Below are 21,074 nucleotides of genomic sequence, written 5' to 3' on the forward strand. Positions count from 1 at the left end.
TTTTACAAAACAATGGGAATGGACAGGAGAAAATGGCTAAAAAAAGCATCTTTAAAATATTATCCAACACAGCCAGCAAAACCTGTTCCCAGCTTTTATACACTTGCCTTTATTCAGTCTCAATCTTAGGAAAGTGTTTTGGTTTAGAAACATTCATAAAACATTGCCCTGTTTAAAAGAAATGATGACATGCAAGTTTTTAGGCATTTCTGGCTATGTCATTATAAATACTATCTACGCAGCAATTAACCAATACTTATAATCTGTCCACTTGTCCTCCTTGTTCTTCTGACAGCCTCAGTTTATAAAGCAGCCAAAGTGAAACAGCATCTCATATCCCACTAGTTTAAAGGAGAAATTTCATTTATGGTTTCAGATGGAATGCAGATTAATTAAGTACAGTTTCACTAATTTTAGGTTTATTTATGCTATAGTTTAGAAGAAATTACCCGCATTACAATTACTTACTGCAAATCAGCAAATAAGTAGTTTTGTAGTTTGCTGATTTCAGCAAATGAGAATGATCAATTTACACCTAAGTGAATGAAACTCATTTTCACTGGTGTTTTACTTCAACTCAGAGTTTTATTTTTCAGCACTCTTAGTGACTTGAGAACCAGCTAATCTTTCCTAAACAAAAATGCTTTTTTGCTAGGCATCTCCAGAGTAGCCAGATTATCGACTTTCTTTCCTTTGCTGACTTCATACATGTAGATGGAAACTTATTACTGAATGATTCCTAGCCCTACAATTTTTCTTCTCTGAATAATCTTTACAGATTAAAGAAATATTTTTCATACAGGAAAGTATGGATTAAAAGTCTACTACAAGCAACCTAAGACAGGTAACATCATCATTTTTTTGATACCATGGCAAATAATACATGAGAAAAATCACTCATATATCTTTATCAATTTAGTAAACAAAATACAGAACATCCCAAATAACACTGGGAAACAATATCCAATACATTGAAGATATCTTCACATCAATCTTCAAAATACCAAAGAAATCACTGTTCTATACTAATTTTTTGAAGGTACAAAAATATTGTCTTATATTCCCCACTGAGAGACAGAAATCATACCATTTTCTTTTATTTTTCACCAAAATTAAACTGAAAAATCAGCAGTTTTAGTCAGTAAGTTAAAAAAAGCGCTATTGTCAAATTAACGAAATTCTTAGCTTCTTTTGCTGCTTTATGGCCATTTATTACACAGCAATAATTGATAACTATTATTTGCCATTAGTGCTTTCAAATAATTAGAGCAAGATCAAATATTCTCCTTTTCTTTCTGTTTTTTCTTTTAGCTTCTTAAGGTCTGTATGACTTCCCTGAACTGTTTTTCAATAGTTGCAGTAATTTTCAGTGAAATGCTCTAAGTGTCCCTTTGAAGATGCCAGATGACTTTTGTCAAGTTATTTCTAAAAATTAGGCTGGGTATTTGACTAGCAAATTCTAAAAGCTCTAAATAGTATCTCAAGAAGAAAGTTGAAAGAATAACTTGAGCCCAAAACATAGCTGGTTTTGAAGCTTAACACCTAGAGATATTTTTATTATGGCATTAACATCTTACTAAAATACGGGGGGAAAAAAGAAAGAATCATGAGAGAAAACCAGAAATATTATTAAATAACTTATTTAGTATTTTGACAACTTCATCTTACATGTTAGACAATTAGGACAAAACTAATAATTAAGTCATACTCAGTCATGTATCTTACCATTCACACTAAGCACCATACTAACAGAGGAGTATCCTATGGTGTTGCGGGCAACGCACTCATAGCGACCTTCATCGGCGGTGCCAACATCGCGAATGGTGAGAAATCCCTCTGGACTAACATGGAACTTTCCACTCTCAGTCACCTGCACTCCATCCTGCAGGAAAGCCCAAAGTTTATTTATTCAAAACACACTTGTTTTCATACTTGATCTTTTGTCATCTTTTTCTCTTCTGCTTTTATTTTATTTATTTTATATTTCTATTTTGTATGCCAAGTTCACAGTCAGATAGATTTAGATAAGCTTATATATAAAAATCACATGTACTTCTAAATTCTACAGTGTATTTCTTTACTTCCAAAATTACTCATTATTACAAATCAAAGTATTTTAATAGGCTTTCACCACATAAAATCTATGATCCAAAAATAAGATAGCATCACTTGAGAACATACATATTTTATTTTTCTTAAAATTAACCAACTGAAACAGATCTCAAGAGCGTTATGTTTAGCAGTTCTTCATGTGCATTTAGAAGCTATTTAAGGTTCATTTAATTTCTAATACTAATTCAAGAGAAGAATATAATCAGAAAAATTGAGTATCAATATTAGCAACTCATTAATTCACTGGTAACTCTGCTATACTTTATAGTTTGATATAGCAATTATTACATCAATGGAAATCAAAGCCAGAAAGAGAGGTTACCAGAAAGTTACAAAAGCTTGTCCCGGTTGGTCTCAACTTAACAGTAGCAAATGGCTCCAATACAGCATTCGTTATTGGTTTTCATCTATAATATCATTGAAACTGTGAATACTCGTAGGATATTCACACAGAACTGTCACTAAATACAGACATAAGGCATACATTATGGATTTTAGCTGGTCTGCATAATAATTTGCATAACTACATATGTATATTTATCTATATAAATATCAGGTTCAGTAGCTATTTACAAGCTCTGTACTAAATACTTGCTGATTGGATTTCAGGTAATGTTTTCAGACACAACAGGAAGCAATAATTAGACAATGTGCACTTTCAATAATTAATTCTGAAGAGATGGAAAGGCCAGTGTCTTTCTGTAATAACTGAATATCTAGTACCTTATTCCATGTAATGACTGGCTCCGGCTCTCCTTGAGCACTGCATGGGATCTGCACATTTGTGCCAACCTCCACTGTCATGTCACTGGGAACACTGGCAAATACAGGAGTCACTAAAAAAGCCAAATGATACACTGATTAAGTATGAAATACAACTTGTGCAAAAGACAATCAAAACATAGGCCAGCACTCTGTTTTTATCAGTTACTGAACATTTCCTTACCCATTACATGATTCTGTCTGCACACTTTTAGTCGCTTATAATTTTGTTTTAGGGATTAAATTTCTTTCTCTTTCAAGAAACTAGCTTCCCATGGTGTGGATGTATATTCTTTGCTGGATAAAAACTGGCTGGCTGGATGGTCAGGCCCAGAGATAGTAGTGAATGGAGTTATATCCAGCTGGTGGCCAGACACAAGTGATGTTCCCCAGGGCTCAGTATTGGGGCCAGACCTGTTTAATATTTTCATCGATAACCAGGATGAGAGGAACAAGTGTACCCTAAGCAAGGTCACAGACAACACCAAGTTGGGTGGGAGTGTTGATCTTCTGGAGAGTAGCAAGACTCTACAGAGGGAGCTGGCCGGGCTGAATAGATGGGCTGAGGCCAACTGTATGAGGTACAGCAAGGCCAAGAGCCAGGTGCTGCCCTTGGATCACAGTGAATCCCTGTGGTGCTGCAGGCTGGGGGCAGAGTGGCTGGAAAGCTGCCCTGTGGAAAAGGACCTGGGGGTGCTGGTGACAATGGCTGAACATGAGCAAGCGTGTGCCCAGGTGGCCAAGAAGGCCAATGACATCCTGGCCTGTGTCAGCAACAGTGTGGCCAGCACAACCAGGGCAGTGATTGTCCCCTGTACTCAGCACTGGTGACACCACACCTCAAGTCCTGTGTTCAGTTCTGGGCCCCTCACTGTGTAAAAGCCATTGTGGTACTGGAGCATGTCCAGAGAAGGGCAGGTAACAAGAGACAGGACAAGATGAAATGCCCTAAAGTTGCACCAGAGGACATTTAGATGAGATATAGGGAGAAAGATTTTGCATAGGAAGGGCTGTCAAGCACTGGAACAGACTGTCCAGGGAAGTTGTAGAGTCACCATCCCTGGAAGTGTTCAAAAAATGTGTGGATATGGCACTTAAGGACATGGTTTAATGGTGAACATGGTGGTAGTGCTACATGGACAGTTGGACACGATGAAACATCTTTTCCAACTTTAACGATTCTAGGACCTTATTCATGATGCCTGCTTCAGGATGATTTTAAAGTACTCTTAATTTCTAGCATAATAGGCTAGTAGTCATCAAAACCACTCAAGTTCCATGAATTTAGAGCTCTGAAAAATATTTCTGTTTATAGCTAAATCTGTACAAAGTCATCAGAATGATGACTTTGCATTAACTTCTGTCATCTTTGTTTTTCTTGTTTTAATTTTTTTAAGTAGCAACAACTACAATTTCTTAGATGACAAAAGCAAAACCTTCCACAACTCCCTCAACTGAATCTCTCAGCCTGACTGGCTGAGGCACTGATTCTTGACAGAGCACCTACCTCCAAGACACATATGAGCCTTTTGATGCCCTTAAAGCATCAAAAAATCACCTTCAGTTCTAAGGACAGAGCACAGTTACCTAAATCCACTGTGAATAAAATGTGTTTTTAAACTCTAATTTTCTTCAAATCTAAATTGATGCCTGGCACTCAGATATCATCATGAGAAGCACATACAAGATTATGAAGACATTAAGAATTCTATTTCTGCTGTAACACATACTGCTGTGTTACTGATGCCATGACACTGATATTTAGGGGGGAGTGGGAGAAGGGTGGAGGGCTGTGCTTTTACAGTGAAGTATTTGGCTCCACTGCAGTCATTTATACTACTAACCAGATCTGGCCCTACTGGTAAACTGTACATAAATGGCTGTAAAGGACCAGAAACTAGTTCAAATAAGGCATACAGAGGCAGGTGTCCAGGACTGGGAGGTAAGGGAGTCTGGCTCTGTGGATGCAAGCTGAGTCATGCCAGCAAGCAGACCTGGGCCATTAATCTGTATTCATTAACACTGATTTAACCACTATGACCAATGTCTAGACATTCCTCAGATAAACAGTCCTTTTGTTAGAAGCCTACAAGAAAAGAAATTCTCTTGCACAATTGAAAACAGCAAGGCAAATAATCTGTGGAGAGCTCCAATTTCAGGCTACATATTCAGCCTTCAATCTCGTATTTACTGTCTTTTGGTGACTGAATTTTGCAACCTGAGTTGCACAAAAATTGTTTTATTAAACTTTATTCAAGTCCAGTGGAATTCAACACAGCTGGAAAGCTATAAAACTTTTTTAAACTGATACTTGTTTTATATAATTTTAATCTACATTTTATATAGGCTAAAAAAATCATCCTAACGTTGACAAATCCATCCCCTAACACTACTTTTAACTAAGAAAAATCAATAGAATTTTTTTCTGACAAACTTCTAAGCTCATTTGAGCCCCTTTAACTAATACACAGTTTTAAATTAGGTCAGTAAAAAGAAATTCTTTGAATTATATGTTTTATCTCCTTGAATTCAATTAAACATCAAAGTACGTAAATAAATTATGAATGGTAATATGATTATAATTTATCCTAGAAGTAACTTGCTTAGAATTTAATTGAAAAAAAAAACATAAAAAAGGAGTTTGGGGTTGTTTGTGTTTTAGGACTTTCTTTTGTGTCAGTTTATTTTCAATATAAGGAATGACTTTTTTTTGTGAAGTTGCTTCTGTAAAATAAAGTGTTCTGTTTCTGGACATGAAACATTATGTTAATAGCATCATTTAACTAACATCATAGAGCCTTATGGGAAACTAGACTTTTCACAAAATAAAATATTTTCCAAAGCACAGCAATACTGTCATCCTCAAAGCAAACCTCCACTTCTTACCAAAAAAAAAGGTAAATCATATAAACCTCTTTCCCAGAAGACAGAATGTTTTAAAGGAATGATATCCTGCACAAATACTGGTAAATATCCAGACATGTTATTTATTGGAAACCACCTGGGATCTTAAAGGAGATATACTCAGAAACAATCACACATGGTACTGTGTATTTTAGTGCAAGATTAAATTTTTCTTTTTTCTTTTTTTTCTTCCCAGCAGCTGTACATGGGCTGTACCTCTAGGCTGAACAGTCAGGTACACTACGACTCGCTGAGATCCAATAATGTTGACAGCTTGGCATTCGTACTGTCCCTGGTCATGCAGAGCAACCCTGGAAATCCTCAGCGTCCCAGAGGATAGAACTAAGTGTCTTCTGTCAACAGACAACTGGCCTCCTGAAACACACAACAACATCATTTGCTCTTTATAGCAACAAAGTCTCTTTGTGTCAGAAAAAGCGAAACCCAGAAGGTTTTAAATCTGATAAAACACTGGAAAATATTAAAGTTTCTTAAAAAAAACCCAAAACAAACAAGAAAAGAAGTCTGAAATCTTTACTTCTAAGAAGATAAACATGAAAAGCAAACAAATTTTATGTATTCACACAATCACAATTCTGATCTCTTCTCTGTTTATGGTAGAAACAAGTATTTTCATTTAAGGAACATGCTGAAGCATCCAAATGAGAAGGCATAAAAATGCCAACATGTGTTACTGTTCATGTGATATTATCACCATGTGTGTAAGACACAATTTATCTCATTTGTCTAGGCCTAGATAATCCACAAAAAAATACACATGGCCCTGAAAAAAATGGAATATAAGAAAAATGAATGCACATCAGTGTCCGTACCCTATCCTCCCTTTCTGGACATTTCATTTGATTGGAACAGTCTAAGTAGAGGCAGAAACAGAGACGTTATCAGCATCAAAATGATGAACAGTTTGTTACGAATCTGCTTTATGTACCATAATTTAGAATTTCCTAGGAGTTATTTAACCCACTCGTTTTTTCACTTGAATCAACTGGAAATATGCCTGCAATAAAACATCCACTACAATACTTCCTCCTGCTGGATTTGGCTTAATGCCTTTAGAGCCATAACTTGATAAAATAGTCAGCAGAGTGCACCCTGTTTTTTCTGTCAATGTGCATTAAGTGAAAGAGATGCAGGTACACTGACGCCAGTTACAGGCTGGACCGTTCTGGCTTCTGAAGAGAGCACATCCCACCTAATTTCAGACCTCCAGTTACTGACAGCCATCTCCATTTCTTCTGCAGTACAACAGCAGTGATACATACTGCTACATGTAATTTGCCTCATGTTAAACATTTATTAGGAATCTGTTATAGACACATGTATTTTAGTGAGTCTTTTTTACTTAATAATAAAAAATTCGGAGGCAGCTTGCTCCTGTGGACACCTTATCTTTCCCAGCTAAAGGAGAAAGAGATGAACTCTGTTTCCTTCAGAGACTGAAGCATCTAAACAAATACATACAGTTCCTATCAATAAAGAAATGGTTCCAATATGACTGCTAAACTATCCTAGTAGTTTGAAAGTAAGAATGGAACATGCTTACCTCCTTTAGTCCAGGCAATAACAGGCTGGGGATAACCTTGTGCTTCACAAGGGAAGTCAACAGTTTGTCCCTCAATCACTATTTTGTCTTGTGGAGTGACTGTAAACTGAGGTAGAGCTACAGAAGAGGAAATAAAGCCATTTAAAAATAAAAAAAAAATGAAAAATGCATGACTAAATCACATACTATTTCCTGTGTAAGTTGAAATAGCTCATATTGGTGGGAAGAGAGATGCTAATGGAATTATATTGTGACCCCTAGAGAGAAGAGAGTTAAGGCAGCCACTCGAGCAAAAGGAACATCTCTCTCAAAAACCGGCCCTGATGTCAGTGAAGGCATGTGGGATTTACTGTCACAGACCCAAAATAAGAGGTACAGTAAGACTTCTAGAATCAGATTGATTTAAAGTCTTCCCTTGATTAAAAATACTATCTTCTCTTTCTCTCAAAACCTCCCAGTTAAATTCTTAAGAAAATGTAAGGTAATCAAAACCTTCTTGAAGTGCTTTTTTATTTCCATGATAGCAATGAGTGGAATGTGGGCCAGATTCTGAGGTAACAATGTGCACTACCAGTGTGAGAAGTATTTGTTCAGCTCTCAAAACACAATTATCCACTGGTAAATAGTAAATGAACAAACCACACAGACAAGTTGTTTTGTATAGCTTCAGAACTCATTAAGAAGGCATTTGCAATCTTAACTGCTTGCCAACTGAAGATTTTATCATGAGAACAGAAGCAAACAAATTTAAAGGTTACTTAAAATGTTTTGGAAATAAAAGTTCCAGCACGAAAGTCTTTGCAAAAAATATTATGTATATATACAGGAGACTTTTGATAGCTGATCTTAAATACTTTATAATCACACTACTGACATAAAATATCAAAATTATTTCAAGAGAGTACTTTGACTTTTGTTTTTCAGAAAAGCTGTGCTAATGCCTCAGCTGGCAGAATGATAGTTTCTATTAAACTCAGCAGAAAATGTTTCCACATTCACTGCAGTATCTACAAAAGATTAATGGCACAGATCTGTATTCAAAACTCCATTTCTAGTTCTCTGGGCACAAATTGTAATCTCTAGCATTGCTGCCTGTTACAGAAAATATTTAATCGTTCAAATATTTGACACTGCTTTTCTGTTCATCCATACAAACAAAATGTAAGAAGTTAATATTTGAAAACATTAAAGTTCTGATAATAATCAATGAAATGTAATTTTCAGAAAAATAGTATAGGATATCTTACTCTGTGTGAAATGTGTAGCAACTTCCCTATGGACTACAATAGTGCAATTAGAAGTAAAAACTCATATTTTTAGTCTAGCTCTGTCAACTCAGAAGAAAAGAATAATCAACACAATTTCAAGTAATATGTCTCTCTTAGTTCAACACTGTATACCTTGGACTATGATGTATGCAGTTGCATGGATGTTATCTATGCTGTTAGTTGCAAAACAGGTGTACTCGCCACTGTCCTCCTGCTTTACGTTTTGTATGTAAAGCCCTCCTGACGGGGTTATTGTGACACGAGGGTCATTTGGTAGAGGGGTTCTGTCGCCTTTGGTCCAGGTAATTCGTGGCTGAGGGTGCCCAGTTGCACTGCACTCCAAGGTAACACTCTCTCCAACCAGAACTTCGGTATTTTGTGGGTGAATCACAAAACTTGGCCGGGCTGTGAGAAAACAGCAATGCCAAAATGCAGCTTTTAGCTCACACAACTCAATTTAGGCAAATATAGTCTATAACTGGGGACACCGGGGGGGAAGGCGAGGGGGATTAATAGCTGTGTTCCAACATATCTCTAATATTGGAGCAAACTCTGCCTTGCTTTAAGTCTAATCTAACTGCAGACATCAATAGATTAAAACAAAAGATCAAAATTGCTCTGACTCTTTTTTCTCAACTCCCATTAAAACAATTTTTGAACATTATGCTCCTCTATGCTGATCTTTATAAAGGTCTCTTAAGAGGCATGGACATTGGAACCCAACACATAAACAGGTTAAAAATTGCTGTCAGTGCCAAAACTGATTAAGTTACATTTTAAGTAACTTTTCTCAAGTTCGTGGGTAATTTGCAGTGACATTTTAAGTTTACCTGATGCTGTGTGTCAAAACAAAATGTTCTCACAGCAAAGTCTGTGTTTTAAAAACATTACAGTCCTGGACAGGAATTTAGTCCTTGCAAACATGAGGCCTTGGCTAGACAAAGCTGAAAGGTTCTTGAGCAAGGATGGCTGCACAGGGTGTGCTGAAGCTTCCATGAGTGGCCTGCTCAGTAGTTTGTGGTTTTCAGCATCCAGAGAGAACGTTACTGCATTGAGCAATGCTGGAATGTAAACCCTCTTTTCATAACCCTTCTACTGCCTAGGAGATTATTATCAAATTGCATATTACAATAAACATATTAATTAATCAGCTGAATTGCATTTTTGTTCTAGGGATACTATAGCTTCATGATCTACTTCTTAAAGATGCCCAAGCCCAACAAACTTACACATCAAGCTCCAAAGCATTTTATTTCTTAGTAATCTTATTATCAAAACAACTCTCTCTCTGAATGCAAAATTCAGACTTAATGTTCCTTACCTGGTGACTCAAAGTATCTAAGAGTAACTTCCTGAGTTTTCACTTCTCCAGCCACATTTTTTGCCATGCATTGGTAAATGCCTTGGTCTGTTTCTTGAGTATTCTGAATCATCAATGTGCCATCATCTAGCAAGTTTAGACGGGAATCTTCTTTCATACTGAGCTCATTACTGAGAAGAAAAAGGATGAAAAGGATCTAGCAAAAGAATCTGCTAGAGATAAACCTTTAAATCACAAGTGCAGAAAACTGCTAAATAGTAAAACCCAGGAGATAAATTACCCAAAATAATTTGTAGGGAAAAAAAAGTTTTACTTTGTTAAAAATAATGGAACATGAAATTTCCTCCTAAAGAGAAGAAGAGGAAAAACAAATCATTAAACTATTTCATTTATGCAAGTAATGCATCTTCAAAATGAAAAGTTAAAATAATTTATGAAGAAAAGCTTACAGGGAAAAAACAGTGAACAAATACACATTGGTCTTTAAAAGGCTGTTCAAATTGGCAAAACAATTAACACTGTTTCCACTGGAAGTATGTCATGCAAGTTCAATATCCAAGATACTTTCTAGTAGGAGAGAGGTTAGTTGCTGTAAAACTATCTTTGTGCCAACCTCTGCCTGGATTATTCAAGGAGCACTAATGAACCTGATTATAATTTGTAATGGTTTAAAATATAAGTTAAGCTCAGGTCTTCAGGTTAGGTCATGGATGAGTTTCCGTGATATAATCTAAGAAGTCTTAAGGAGCTTTATTAAAGGAACTGTTTCTCAGTCCACCCCTCACTACATGATGAAGAAAGCACAGAGGGATGAGATCACACCTCTTATGTACAAAACCCAGCCTACTGATCTATTCAACATACTGCTCAACAGATTCATGGCTTTTGTCTGAAATCTTGCCATATTCAACTACCTTGCAAAGAGCTTTGCTCTCATTCATGCAGCCAGGAAATGAGCCAGAGTCAATAATAATCCCTCATCCCAAGCTCAAGTTTCTTCTTAAAATTTGTATGTGTATTCTGAATACATTTTCTTTGTGTATTATAAACAGATGAGCCAGAGAAAATTTTAAAGAAATAATTATACCATTCAAGTTCAAGGCTCTGTTCTTGACATGCTCCATGTATGCTGTACCTTTGCTGCACGAGGGGTTCTCACTGACATCAGCAGAAAGATACAGAACCAGGACTCTAAAACTGTTCCGTTTCATTAGTAACTAACCAACTAAAATGCATTACATAAACTGTAAGGGAATTTATGTTCCATGTCAGGTTCTCCACTTGTGTAAGAGCATTATTAAGCCAAAGTCTGATTTGCTGATGGTAAATTCACAGTTCACATGTCCATTGTAAGTTCACACCAGTTTAAGGGGGTGATGTGCTGGCATAAGGCTGCTTCAGATGTTCTGTGCCCAGTGCAGCTGGAGGGAGCCAGGCTCTGGAAACAGCCTGAGCAAGCACTCTGCAACAGGCTATCCCTTGGGCTGTTGAAAGATAGTCATCCTTTATAGAACCTTCCCTCATCTTCTAAGTGGTGAGGGAAAGAGATGCAGCAGGTTGCCCAGACAACTTGTGCTATCTTCACCCTTAGAGGCTTTTAAGACCTATCTGGATAAAGCAACCTGGTATAATTCTGCTTTGAACACAAGGCTGCACTGGAGACCTCCTCCAACCATGGAGACCTTCTCCAACCTGAATTACACTACAATCTTATGATAAATAGACTTGCTTGCCCTCAATGTACTGATTTAAGAAAGAAACATCTGGAAACAGATGACTCTCTCCTCTCCTGGGACAGAGCTACACCTTGGAGGGAAGCTACTTCTGAGAAGCTAGGACTCCAAGAAAGGGTTGTCTGAAACTTTGTGTCCAGCTGCAGTCCTTAAAAAAAGTATCTTTTGCTCTGCCCCAAAACATATGCAAATGCTAAGTAATCCAAAGACTGTGCATGCAGCATGTCCACAGTGGATTGTCTGGTACTTATATATAAATGATTTAGTATTACAGGTGTGAGCAGCTCTGCAGGTATACTACAGCTGAACATCTTACAAATAGTAGTAGAGCAATAATACTTTTTAGTTACCAGCTCTTTTATATTTAGAATTACTGATAAAAAAGATATGGGCCATCATTACTTCATATGTTTATTTTAATTATACCATCTCTTTGCTGTAACTATTTCACATATTACCATATACAGCACATGGACATGCACCCAGAAATGTAACACACACAGAGGCAAGTGTTACTACATCAAGTTTCTCTCTTCCTCTTTTAAACTTACTTGTTTCGAAGCCAGATAATTTCTGGTTTAGGATTGCCTTCAGCCCTGCAAGTGAAGTACACAGTATTCCCTGAGGTAACATCCACATCCTGAGGCTCTGATGTAATTCTTGGCCTCTCTATATCAACAATAAAACACACAAAGAACTCTTACTTATTTTAAAGCTACTAAAAACTGGTAAATAAAAATATTTCCAAACATCTTGTAAAAAGTATTTTTCACAAATGTTATGACTTAAAATATGTATATGCTTAGTCAGGATTAAATGCCCTTTTCCCTGTGCAAAGGTGACTGTAGGATTTCTGACCTCCTTCATTGTTCCTCAGGACCTTTCAGCAAACTGGAAATAGATTGTGCAAATTTGTGTCAGGTTCTAAAGCAGCTGTTTTATTTATTTGAATAGAGACTCAAATTGCCTATGAAGGAAAAACTAAAGCAGCAAGTGCCATTTAAAATAACTTTCTCTAGATAAGTATCAGTGTCTAACCTGCCTCACAGAATAATTTGTACAGCTTGCTTCCTGCAGTTTCCATATGCAGGCTCCTTAGATGTGCAAAGAGCTGGCAGGATGCCATGTGCATTATTCTTGCACCAAATTCCCTTTGTACCACCTTTTTCAAGAACCTTATGATCATAGTTCTCATGATCAAATTATATCCAACGAATAACCAAAAGGACAATTGCTTATTTTATACCTCGGCTTCATTACGTGGGCAGGCAGGCAAATGCCCATAGCTTGATGAGAAATCTGCATTTTGATGAGAACACAAGAGGTGCTGGGCCAAGACCCAGGGTGCCCATGGGGCCAAGATTTGGCACCCCGAGGGTGAAGGAATACAAACAGAAGGATTACAAAGGTGCTTGTCCATTAATCCTCAGTGGCAGAGGATTAGAGTGCCTGTGTGGGGCACTCCTATTAATTATAGGTGAATAAAAAAAAATTCAGTGGCCCAACCCCAATCCCTACATTAACAAAAATTTTAAAGGCAAGAACTGTGTCATCAGGAGCAATTCAGTAACGCTTCTTTCTTTCCTTGCCCTCATACAGAAGGGAATAAACGACAACAAATAATATTAATGCAACCCCAGAGACCCCAGCTGACAATCCTGTTATGATCAGAACTGATATATAAAAGGGAAAAAGAATCTCCTTCAGGATAATCACCTTTAGTTCTTCAAGATGAAATTTCAAACATGGTTATATTGGTTTCATTAGAGATAGGGTGAAGAGTAAAAGCAATCAATTCTGTCAGAAGCACACAAAACCAGAAAAGGAACACAGAAAGATTTCTAGAAATAACCAATATTAACCAGAGGTGGTCAGTGCTGAACAGAACAACAAATTCTAGCTCCCCCAATAAATACAGTTTAGGTACATGCAACCCATTAAGTAAGCCATCAGAAAGTGGCAAACTCACCACAGTTCAGTTCTTCTGGTGTTATTGTGGCCACTGATCTCCCCTGGATCCTTCGTGGGTACTCACAGGTAGCAGCTGCCTGAGCGTTCCCTGACTCCGCGTACGTCTTCAGCAGCTCCGCCAGCCACAGGATCTCGCAGTCACAGTGAAGAGCGTTCGAGTCCAAACGCCTGCACAAAACAAGGAGCAGCCACAGTTCTTTTAGCAAGCCTCAGCCATCCACCAGGATGAACATGGCTCTGTAAATGGAGCAATGCCTTTATCTGTGAAAACAGACAACAGCCACGTGCAATACAGGTGATGGTTACTTGCTTATAGGCATTCCTGGTAGTTTCAATTAGAAGAATGTGTATCATTTTTACTGCCCAAAGAACAATCTATATATATTATTTAGTCCATAAAACTATGATTACAAATAATCCCAGTAGAGGAAATAAACTTTAGTCAGTAACTAAAGAAAATAGATATAAAACAATGTTCCCAATCCATGCGCATAAACAACTGGAGCACAGTTATGAAAAAAAAAAAAAATTTAACAATTACACCATAAAAGACATTTGCAAGGAAGATAAATATTGCAAGAGAAGATACAGTCTAATTGGATTCTTTAAGATTTCATTAGTTCAATTATAATTCAATTTACTTACAGTCTCTTCATAGATTCTAAGTGACTAAATGTTCCAGGAATCAAATGAGCTATTCTGTTGTTATGCAAAAACCTGTTAAAAACACAGAAATATGCATGTAATAATTCAGATTTTGTGATGCATTCATTTCATTAACATATTTCTGGAAGGTTTTCAAGAGAAAGTAATCTAAGAAAACTTAAGAAAAAAAAAATTGAACCTGTTCAGCAACTCATTTTCAGCTATTTTTAAGTGGCCTCCAAGGTGTACTTGTGTATGTCCATGTGGGGAAAAAGAAGCCACAAGTAACTTCAAGGAAGGGAGTTCATAAGCATTCAAATTAGAAATTAAAAAAAAAACAACAAAAAAAATCCTAAATAAATTGTCTAGTTCTTCATTCATAACATTTATTTTAGGCCAAACATTGATCACACATCTTTGGGAAATAGTTTTGCAAATGAAAAAATAAACCACAGGAAACGCTCACTTCTACATGCCTCTAAGGTCAGCCTCACCAAAATGTTCTTGGAAAGAGCACGCAGTAGTTACAGTAAAAAAAAAATTGGATTAAAAACAATCTATGGCAATGATAAAAATGTTATTTTTTAGTTTCAAACACTTGATTTCATTCAAACAAGGAAGCAAGCTGTCTTCTGAATCTTACCCCAAGAAAAACAAACTTACAGCCTTTCAAGTTTTGGAAGATGAGTAAAGGATTCAGGTTCCAACGTTTCTATTTGATTAAAGTGCAGATACCTGAAAATATGTTAAAAGAAAAGAAAAATACTGAAACACTTTTCTTAATTGGTGAAATATTTTAAAGAATTTATTGTTTCCATACTCTTTACAGATCTAAAAGGCCATAGTGATGTAGCAGCTTTTTTCTCTTATCATCTGAATCTCATACTTGATCTGAGAAATGAAAGACATGACAAACAAAGAAGGGCTTGCAGAACACTACAGTAAGTGTGTGTGTACATATTTAAGCAAAAAAACCCTAAACATTGCTTTGGAGATTTTGGAGATAATACTTTGAACACTGTTTTGCCAAGTGTGATGTTCATTGTATGCATGCTTGAAAAAATTTATCAAAAAAAGAAAATTATTATTTTTCTATAGGAAAAATGTTAGAGGTTATTTAGAAAACATTTACAGTTTTCAGCACAATAACATTTTTCATAGGCCAACATTTTCATTTCCGTGAGTGAAAATTTCAAAAGATGCTGAGAAATAACCTTCTCTAGCCCATGAAAACTGGCATTTAAAGCTGTGAACACTCTCAAAACCAGATTTGTAATATAAACCCAAGTTTGACTAATTTGACTTTAGACAAAGCCCTTCCTAGCATTGGTTCTGTTTGATGCTCTCTTGATGCTTATGCAAGCTATTACCATTACACAACAATAAATCTACAGAGCTGTTAATGCTGTAAAATTGAGAAAGTTAACATAACAAGACAATTAACCAGACTACTAATCTGTAACTGTTGTGAAAATGGACTGCAAAGGCAGGATGATTCCAGCATTGACTTTTTTGTGGAGATACTCCTTAACCTTGCAGATGAAAAAACAAGATGTAAGAGATAAGACCAGCAGATGTGAAAATGATTTATAGCCTTTGGATCCTTATTATATCCAAATGTACTCAAAACTCTTTAAGTTTCCTATTTGACGTCTGACAAATCCAGGAACCTCTGGAGAACATGCATATACAGAAATCACTGCAGTCTGAAGAACAACAACGCCTGTCATTTAAAAACAGTGAGAACAACTCAGAGCTCAGTATCTCCCGAAACATCAATCCCTCAGCATGAAAAGGACAAGGACATGGGGATTTGCCTGTGCTGAGCCAGATGATGGCTGCACAGGCAGAAAAGCGGGAAGAAGCAGTGACTCCGGCCAAGCCCTTGCAGGGAGCCCTGGAAGGCGCGTGCAGAGGGAAGCCAGGCACATGCCTGGCAGCCTCCCAGGACAAGCACGAGCCAGTGAGTGATGCCAGGGAGCAGTGAATGGGGACCACAAAAAGGCCAATAAATCAGCATGGGCGTGATCAAGCACATCAGAGTGTCAAGTCTGCCTACTGCCAGTGCAAGGTGTGGCCATAGAGTATATTGAGCATAAAGTATGGTCTTGTTAGCATGAAGAATCGAAGAATCTTGCTGTGACTGCCAGTTTTCATCTCCCCTTTAAAAATACAGGGGGATTTCTTCTAAATTAAAAAGACAAATCTCAGAGGCAGATATTTCCTGCAAGGTTCATTCAATTTGCCAGCAGAGAGAGAAGAGAGCTCAGTGAGGAATGACTGGCAGGACGAGGACTGGGCATGGCCCAGCCATGAGGTGGGCAGGCACAGCTTGCCAGGAGTCACGGCTCTGCTCATCCATCTTCCAGGATCAGCAGCATATGGGAGGGGGCAAGGCAAGGTGGGGATCACTGCAATGAAAGAGGACAAAGGGGAAAAAACAGGCACAACTATAGGGTTTGTTACCTCTGAAGCAGCTTCCATTTTGGAAAAAAATGCAAACACTACTTTTTTTGCAGGCAGCAGTGATTTTTGTCTTTTTAACTTTCTTAATTCTACTTGCATTTTTATGGTTTGTGAGCATCTTGCAAATACCTCTATATATTCTAAATAAATTAATTTTTAATTATTAAAATAATTAATCTTCTTTGGCATTGACAAGGCAAGATTTGTATGCACCTCTTATTCAAAGAAAAAATAACATTGGTAAAAGCAGACACATTGAGGCACACAACCCCTTCTTCAGGGCCACAAATCAGGGTGAAATTAGAAGGAGAGAAAAAAAAATACCTCTCTCAGATGGTTTAAGTAGTGTATACATTGCAAAACTCAAAGCAGCAGCCCATAATGGCTGCTTAGTACTCAGATATTAGAATTTAGATTAGTAGGCTTAGTACTTAGTATTAGAATTACACATGTAATCAATACGTGCCTGAAAAGTTACCTTATTTTTCCAAAGAAATTTAAAAAAATATTTGCTATAAATCTTGCCTTGTTTACAAGCTCACATCACTGCGGATACAAACGCAATAATTCAGGGGCTGATGAACATTATAACAGCTAACCTTTCCTCATCAGGTATCACACTGTCTAAAGTAGCTCAAAAATATCAAATCATGAAATCCAGCTGGAAAATACTCTTAACTGCTTCATAGTAGCTGGGCTACACAAGTTACTTGGGTTTTGCAGGTCTTCAAATTATGACCTAAAAAAGTCCTGAGCAACTTACCACACAATTTACTAATAGAACAGGGTGTTAAATATCTGGCCAAAATAATTTGTATTTCAAAATAAATAGATGCAGAAACCAGATTGCATTTTAGGTCTACAATAAAGACAATAAAAAAAAAATTGGCATTATGACCTACACTTTAATTTTGTTTTATCATTTAGGTTTATCACTTCTATTATTTTCTTCTGTGTACCACATAAAGTTTTGTAAAGGTATATTTTAATATTTTAATTAATACGGTAATTTCTTTGATTTAAAATTCACTTTCAAGGTAATCACATTCAGGAAATAATCTCACACTGGCATATCTTTATAGTCATCTTTTATGTTCAGAGTACAAAACACTAAAAATGGTGGCATCATGTAATAAATTAGATATTAAAAAGACTTTCAGAATGAAAACTCAAAGAAAAGGCATGCAAGAGTGATTTTTAAATATCTACATGTCTTTCTTTTCTAAACCTAAACTCACTATCAAGAATTAAACATAAGGAAATACTTATGTTTGCCCTTTTGATTATCTGAAAGAGAATGAACAAACATCTATGCTCCATATTTATTAAAGAGCTTTCCCTGCTCAGAGACAAGAAGTAGCAGCTTTAAACCACAAGGAAAAAGATTTAAATGTATGTTGTGGTAATGATATAAAATATTGGAACAGGATACTTAAGGAGGTCATGGAATCCTCACTGAAGACTTTTAAAATAAGGCTAGACAAGTATCTGATTCCAGTTTCTTGTCCCTAGCTGATCTTATTGTAGAATAATAAGGATATACTTCTCAATGCCCCTGTCACACCTTCGGGTTCATGTGTTTATTACTTAATTATCTTTCATTATTCCTTCCCACAGATAGCTTTAGCAGCAACTTTACACAGATTGCTCTGTGTTAAACGTGCATAACTGCTGACATAGCTATGCAAAAATCAGGAACATGTAGTATAGAACAAGAATATAAATAGCAATACTACAAAAATACTGAAAACAGAATTGAGGTAAATAAACTTAATATAACAAACTGCATCACTATATCTTAGTTGAGGTTTTTGTCTATTAATTCCCCCTAAATATGTATATATGTACATAAACTACATCATAACTAATAAGAGCTTATAAAGAACAAAATGAGTATGTTAATAAGAAAGTTAAAAGAAAATGCATAACTAGGATCAGGTAAACAGATTTAAATAATTCCATTAACATTTGGGGATCCCTCTAGTTAAATACTGCAGAGTACACTTTCTGTCCCTGATACATACAACTCCTAAGCTGAGATCTCAAAAATATGACAGACATTTAGAAGCAAAGCAATGTATACACATCTGGAAATGGACTCCATTTAGAGCTAGATCTTGGGATGAAAACTCATGACCTCCCAGGCAGGTATTAGTGACATTTCAGGTGAGATTCAGTTGTCAAGCCCAGGCAGAAGAGGCACAGAGCAGTTGTCTAAGCCCAAGCACACAGAGGCAGCCCTCCTCGCCTTTTGGGTGTTCTGCCTGCCTTCCGGCTGCTGCTCTGAAAAAATGTAAGTTTCCTGCAGCTTTCTGCTGTCTTTGCCAGACCCAAACATATGTCTTGCAGATTTAACAGTGTCTAAACTGGTACTAAGCAGCTACTTTTCATCAGCTCTCTCCCTTCATGCCCAGCCACAGTTGAAAAGTTAGGTGACGAAATATGCATGGCTCAGTGTGTTCGAGTACCTAAAACTGCCAATTTTTCTCCAGAATTAACCCTAGCACTAACAAGTTTCAAAGAACTTATTCACTTGGCAGAAATTTCCAAAGGAAAAAGCTATTTTGACTACATCAGCAGCTAAGAATTCTGCTTCAGAGTTTTAAGGAGGAACCTGCCAGCTGCAGTAAATACTTGGGGGGTTTTGTCCCTTATACATGCAACAGGCCTCCTAAATCTAACTACATTTAGTTTCTGTTAATAACAACAACAATCATCAAAAATGTGTTTGCTTTGCTGTTCAGGCATTTTTTAAAATAAGTATCAGTTGAATTCTGCTTCACTGGAGTAGAAGAAATTGCTGTGAAACAAGTCTTCCCCTGAAATGTGGTCCACAGTGCCTACTTCTGAGAACTCTGCTGAGCACTGAGAACAGCATTTGGCTGAGTTAACACAACCAGTAGCAAAATGTGTTTGATAACTTCAGACCACAGAGATCTCAAATGCAGAAACATCGACTTAGTACTGTCAATTCAGTTCAAAACTGAAATTAGGACACTTGGGAACTTGTTTGCCAAGAGTAAACCTTGTCTTGTCAGCAGTTTTTCTCCAAAGCTAATGTGATAAAACAGACTCTGCAGAGTCAGAACATATTTTTATGCTAAAGATGCATAAATTTCAAATCCCTCGTAAAGTAAAATTCTCAAAGAGTACTCTCCATTAAATTTATTTCTGTACTTGCCATTGGCTTCATGTGCTCCCATTTTCCTTACTGGCAAGCTCTCTGCTTAGGAGAGAAGAGCTCGAAAAAGCAGTGAGCTCTGATGCAGGCAGTGGGGAAGTACCTGCACCCCAGTGCCCAGCAGCTGCAGGTGCTGCCATGACACTCGGGCAGGCAATGAGCAGTGACTCTGCCAGGCTCCATTTCCATACCTCCCAGCTACAGATGAGACTCGAACCCTGAGTTTGAATCTCAGTTTCATACTGAACAGTGTTGGTGTCTCAAAACTTTCAGCTTAATCTGATAAAGTGTGATATCACCATAGGCAGAGAGGCTTAACTGCCACATAGTGGAAAAGTGCATTCAGAAGGTGTTAATATTTCAAACTGATTCATGTTTTTCAGCAATAACATAGATCAACAGGAAAAAAGAACACAAGAAAAAAGGACAAGTGTTGCCACTTGCAGCATGTGAGGCTTGTGGCACGGGGAAGAACATTATTTTGGAAACATTAGTAATTCAATAAATGGGCGTCAGTATTCCAAATTCTACACAGAAATTAAGTATTGCTATTAGCATGCAAATAAGCCCTACCAGTTGCTGTCAATATGGTGCAGTAATAATTTCTAGAGTAAAAGAATAAGGAAGAGAAAGGCATTAAGGAAAAAAATTACATATTTATATACTTTTTATAATTAATGCTACTGTTTTACATAGAAGCTCCTCCTTCAAAAGGCATCTATTGCACTCTAAAAGGAGCATGTATGATTTTGTACCCATATGAAGTGTCATTTTACTTAATATATACTCTGTGTCTACTAATATCCATTAGATGTTTACAGTAACAAGGAAACTGGTACATATAGAACACTTGTAATACACTGATATCTTTCAGGAGTTTAAAATTTATATTCAGTCCCCAATTTATACACTACAAAACTTGTTGGTTTACGACTGTTATTTGGTAGTGAAACTGTGAAACAACTACATACAGCTTTTTCATTTTTCTAAACATTATCACAATGAATATAGAGCAATGCTTTCTGATCATAGCGTCACAGAATTGTTAAGGCTAGAAAAGATGTTTAAGATTTTCAAGTCTAACCATCAGCCTAGCACCACTATCATGTTCATCACTAAACCATGACCTCCAAGTGCCATATCCAGT

The 21,074-nt window shown here is 36.8% G+C and overlaps 1 protein-coding gene across 2 annotated transcripts in view; it reads right to left on the minus strand.

Annotated features, from left to right (window-relative positions):
* PXDN (peroxidasin) overlaps positions 1-21,074 on the minus strand; it is an 85,846-nt gene that overhangs the window by 28,482 nt on the left and 36,290 nt on the right. For both annotated transcript variants that reach the window (XM_066179845.1, XM_066179846.1), the window contains exons 5-14: positions 14,944-15,015; positions 14,281-14,352; positions 13,634-13,803; positions 12,216-12,333; positions 9,932-10,101; positions 8,743-9,015; positions 7,343-7,459; positions 5,995-6,153; positions 2,836-2,948; positions 1,726-1,882 (exon numbers count right to left, since the gene is read on the minus strand). In XM_066179845.1, coding sequence (XP_066035942.1) covers positions 1,726-1,882; positions 2,836-2,948; positions 5,995-6,153; positions 7,343-7,459; positions 8,743-9,015; positions 9,932-10,101; positions 12,216-12,333; positions 13,634-13,803; positions 14,281-14,352; positions 14,944-15,015 — 1,421 coding nt within the window. The remainder of the gene's footprint in view (positions 1-1,725; positions 1,883-2,835; positions 2,949-5,994; positions 6,154-7,342; positions 7,460-8,742; positions 9,016-9,931; positions 10,102-12,215; positions 12,334-13,633; positions 13,804-14,280; positions 14,353-14,943; positions 15,016-21,074) is intronic.

The sequence above is a fragment of the Chamaea fasciata genome, unplaced genomic scaffold, assembly GCF_029207755.1.
Source record: "Chamaea fasciata isolate MVZ Bird 193981 ecotype frontalis unplaced genomic scaffold, bChaFas1.0.hap1 SCAF_3, whole genome shotgun sequence".
NCBI classification, from domain to species: domain Eukaryota; kingdom Metazoa; phylum Chordata; class Aves; order Passeriformes; family Sylviidae; genus Chamaea; species Chamaea fasciata.